Source organism: Triticum urartu, chromosome 2 (genome assembly GCF_003073215.2).
Source record: "Triticum urartu cultivar G1812 chromosome 2, Tu2.1, whole genome shotgun sequence".
NCBI lineage: Eukaryota > Viridiplantae > Streptophyta > Magnoliopsida > Poales > Poaceae > Triticum > Triticum urartu.
The window spans coordinates 706,119,205-706,123,669 of record NC_053023.1 but is presented as its reverse complement, the minus strand read 5'-3'; the positions used below and the strand labels follow the sequence as shown (position 1 = coordinate 706,123,669).

At 43.6% G+C, this 4,465-nt stretch overlaps 1 protein-coding gene across 1 annotated transcript; it reads left to right on the top strand.

The window, feature by feature from the left end:
• Nucleotides 1–1,090: 1,090 nt before the first annotated feature.
• LOC125539935 lies at nucleotides 1,091–4,228 on the top strand. The gene is made up of 3 exons (XM_048703482.1): nucleotides 1,091–1,310; nucleotides 1,408–1,557; nucleotides 3,905–4,228. Exons 1-2 carry the CDS (start codon nucleotides 1,238–1,240, stop codon nucleotides 1,551–1,553), a joined length of 219 nt encoding a protein of 72 aa, XP_048559439.1. The 5' UTR covers nucleotides 1,091–1,237; the 3' UTR covers nucleotides 1,554–1,557; nucleotides 3,905–4,228.
• The last annotated feature ends 237 nt before the right edge of the window (nucleotides 4,229–4,465 follow it).

Below are 4,465 nucleotides of genomic sequence, written 5' to 3'. Positions count from 1 at the left end.
GAAAAGTTTATGCCAAGTTTATTGTCGATACAATTACGTGCAGTCTTTGTGAACAATCTGCATGCATCTTTGAAGTCCATTTTTTATATCTTTTAGAGATGCCATGAGTTAGGCTCTCATTTTCTTCTTCTCTTTTTTGTCTCCTCTTCCCATTCTTCTTAGAGTCTCCTCCTTCTCCCCATCTCACCTTTTCTCCTTCTTAGGTGGTATCGTTGCCTGGAGTGGGGGTGGGAGGGGATCTCTGGTCGGCCATGCATACGGTAGATGTAGGGACATAACTGTCTTAGAGATTACTAGCCTTATGTCGTCAGGGAGCTCATCACCAAAGCAAGCAAGGAGCTTATGGTGGTCAGCCTCCCCGTCCCCCTGTTGACATGTAAAAGCGAATGGCCGATGGTAGATTAGGTTGTTGCTTCATCAATAATCCTGATAGGCACACGGATCGACTTGATATGTTCTTTTTCTTTCCTCCCTTCCTACCGAAGTGGTAGATGGGGAGGTCAGGATGAGGATGGACTCACTTGATCCGGTGCCTCAAGGGGTGTTCAAGCTAGCTACGATGATCCTCATCTTCTCAGATGCATAATGATGACTTTGCGACCAGGAAAGAAGTTATAATCATTAGTTGTTTCCGGTCTACATATAGGATGGCTTGAGTTGATTGTTGGCAATGCAGTGGTGTTAATCACCTTTGCATCCTTCTTCAACCTTGAGGAATGGGATGCCTTTTCCCCTTGCTGAGCAATGGCAAAGTAAATGGTCAGGGGCGATGGTCATAGCGTCAACTACTTTAATGTTTTAAAACATCTTATATATTACTCCCTCCGTTCCATAATGTAAGATGTTTTTTGACATAAAAAAAACGTCTTACATTATGAGACGGAGGGAGTACTAATTTACAAAGATAGTACTTATCAACTTTGCTGAAAATATATCGGTTCTAGGACTCCCCTTGTTAAAAAACAAGGACAGGATCATTCGAAAAGAAAAAAACAAGGACAGGAGGCATGACATAGCGGAAGCCGATCTTGTTGCAATGTTCTTTTACACTCACTTCTCCCGTGGAAACTGAATATTACAAAACAATCCTCATAAAACAAGCGAAATGTTACTCTGAAAAAACCCAAAGCCCTTGCTAACTCCGTGACTCCGTCGTCCTCCAAGCAGGCCGAAAATCTGCCTGAAATCCGCGCCTCTCCTCCAGCCCACCACCGCGCTCAAGGTCGTCGCGGCTCCAATGGTGACCAGGTGGAGCCAGAAGAGCCCCGGCCTCAAGATCCTGTGGATCTGGACACTGGGCACCGCCGCGAGTAAGCCAATCCCCTCCCCTCATGCCCGTATCCCTAGTATTGCAATCTACCGCCGCCGCCGCCCGCGCTGATTTTTTTTTTCTGATTTCGCGCGCAGTCATGATCACGAACGTCGTCCGGACGCGCGTCAACGATATGCAGATGATCCTCCGGGAGGAAGACGAAGCCGTCGGCTCTGGCGGCGGCGGCACGGGCGGCGGGCCCTCCGGCGAGCGCGTCATGAGGGACGACGAGTTGAATTGAGCAGGTACGGGAGCCTACCTGCGCCCACTGACTGAATCGTGTTATGCGCAGTTTTATACAGTAGCTAAAGGTTAACGACTTATGAATCGCATAATGTTTTCGCGAATAAGCTAGGTACCTATCTTTGCATTGATAGGTAGAAAGAGTTTACACATTGGGAGTATTTGGAAGAGTTTACAGTGATAGGCAGAAAGAGTTTACAGTGATGGAAGTATGTCCCAATGAATAGTCCCAATATGTCCCAGTGAATAGTCCCAATCGAATCCTGTTAATTTTGAGTCGAGTGATCCAAATATGTCCCAATGAATAGCCCCAACGTGTTTTTACTCACTGTGCTTATCGTGTTAAACACTACTCTGGGTTTATAAACACACAACAGAGAGCGCGCAAGTCTTCTCTGTTCACATTTCCATTTAGAGGTATCCCCTGCCCCCCTCTGGTACAATTTACAACACAGCTCTATTTCAAGTGTCTGATACATTTAGTCGGTGCAAACCTTTGTGCATTCTTCTCTTCGGCCACTCAAGTACAAATATAGCTATCTACAGTCCATGGTAGCACCTTCTATTTATTGCCTTCATGGTAGCAAGCACGAGACGTAGGTTGCAATTTTAGCCAGATTTTGAGCCTTCCAAGTTCCAGCTCGCAAGTGTAAGGATCTGTTTCTGGTGTTCTGAAAGTATGACATGCCACTGACTTAGCAGCCAAGTTGATGGCATCTTAAGTCCACCACAGTCGATTGATGTTAATGGAGTAATGGTGACATGTTTCTTTCATCCATGTATGGATGAATCTCCACTGATATTTTTGTGAAACACCAACCATTGTTCGAGTCATGTGGCTTACGAGATATAAGACCAAGCACCAAGCGGTGCCATTTGTCATAAAGGCTATCTAGCTGAGAGCAATCTAGTGCAGATGGTTTCAAGCTGGCATTGATCCCGATTACTGAAACATACACTATTTGTGCTTCAAGTTGTATTGCTCTAGTGGAAGCAACCCTCAAATTTTCTGGGCTGTCAACTTAGCGATTCAAAGCATACATTCCAGGAGCCATCCAGAACAGATAAGAGCTCCCCTCCACTAGTCATGATCAATCGCTTAACTTGTTGTTGTGATGTAGGAATTAGGAAATCAACAGAGGGTTTGTAGGGAGTTTGTCAGTGATGTTTGTTTTAGTTAAGAGTGGGTGAAGAGAAGGATGCGAGTAGACAGAAGAGAGTTTCTCCTATGTCATAACGGACGTTCTGTTACGTCTGGCCCACAACCAGCAGCCTCATACTCTTCTTATTCATGCCCAGAAAGTAGCAATGCAAAGATTGTATTTGATATAATGCTTCTTAAAAAATGTAAGGAGTGCATGTCACTAGAAAAAAGGTGGAACACAAGTATATGACATTGCACTTATTTTTTAAATATATATTCTAACTGTCTAGATTAAATGATTTAGTAAGTCTAAAGATTTAATGATGCAGATTGAATTTGACTTCGACGTCAGACATTATGCTAGATGCAATTATAGTGAATTACTTACCAGTACCTTCAACTACCCATAGCCTCTGTATTTACAAGGAATACAAAGTTACAAGCATAAAATGGGCATAACACCAGCTAATTGACTCCTTAGCTCCCATATATCTTTTAATTTTTATAGCCTTTTTCCTGTTACAGTGACCATGTCCATACTCCATATGTGCACCAGAACTTTCCTAGCGCACCTATTGTTTCATACAGCCTTAAATTTATGCAGTCTGTGAATTTTAAACCATATCCCTTTTGCTCTGAACTTCTTGCACTTGGTCCTTGTTATGAATCTAAACCATATCCAACTTGCTCTGAACCCTTATTCATTGGCTTATGCCATCTGGTCCTCTTCACTTTGATCTCAATAGAGTTCACTAGTCATGCCTCAGCAGATGGTATTATCAACTAATCAGATGATACATCTGCTGGGCAGCAGTTACTGCAAATTGATTTGCTACTTAGCATCACAGCTATTGTAGCGATCTGTGTTTTTACTCAATGGTTCCTTGTACAAAAAATACATTCGTACAATCAGCTGTGCTAGAGTTGGTCGCGCTAAACGATGGGAGTGGTGGCAGCTGCAAAACGAAAATAGAGCAATGGCACGCACTGATGATGTATCTTCCTGCATGGTGCATACTAGCATATACTGTAGTTTTAAGTGGAAATACCCAGCACAGGGATTAGAGCTATGGTTCTTCTGACCAACTGAAGTATTTCTTGCACTGCTTTTTTTTTTATGTATGCAGCATCCTAAGCAAAGTCCCTTTCTTGCACTACCTTTTTTTAATCCATGCAGCATCCTAACCGAAGTACCTTTCTCGCAGCAAGTGAAGAAGAGTTCGCTTGAGCTTGAGCGACTCTACATAGCAAAATTCGCGGAAGCCCGCGTTTCGCCAGCCAAGACTAAACGATTCATCGTTTGATGGTCTCCAGAAACTTTTTTCTAGGGCATGTTATTGGTAAAGCAGTGCGGTATGTACCTGCGTGGGTCATGAAACTGTGGAAGTGCTTGGTCCCAAATACTGCTGCCTCATGTCCCTGTCTGTTGCTTGAAAATGAACCTGTAACTTTACACGGTGAAGTTTTTTATGGTAAGAAAGAGTGCCAAATGTTTCTGGGCCCTTTTCCAGTGGAACTGGGCATCGTTAGTTCGCGTGGTCACCACTTGGCATTGCCAATCTGTTTCTGTGTGTGGTGCGGCTGGTGATGGACAGAGCGTGGCTCTGCTGGGCTGCCATGGTTTTTCTTTTTTACTGAATTGAGGACCTCTAAAACTAGACAACACTCAAAACAAATCTGCACCAATTTTTAAAAATGCAACTTAAGTTCATGAGCAGACTGATACAGCTTCACACACAGATTTCGGATACTACCAACTGTGCCAT

Excerpts from the sequence above, each read along its gene's own strand:
- LOC125539935 (XM_048703482.1), top strand. The coding sequence starts at position 1,238 with ATGGTGACCAGGTGGAGCCAGAAGAGCCCCGGCCTCAAGATCCTGTGG. Across the intron at positions 1,311-1,407 it reads GACACTGGGCACCGCCGCGA|TCATGATCACGAACGTCGTC; the intron begins GTAAGCCAATCC and ends TTTCGCGCGCAG.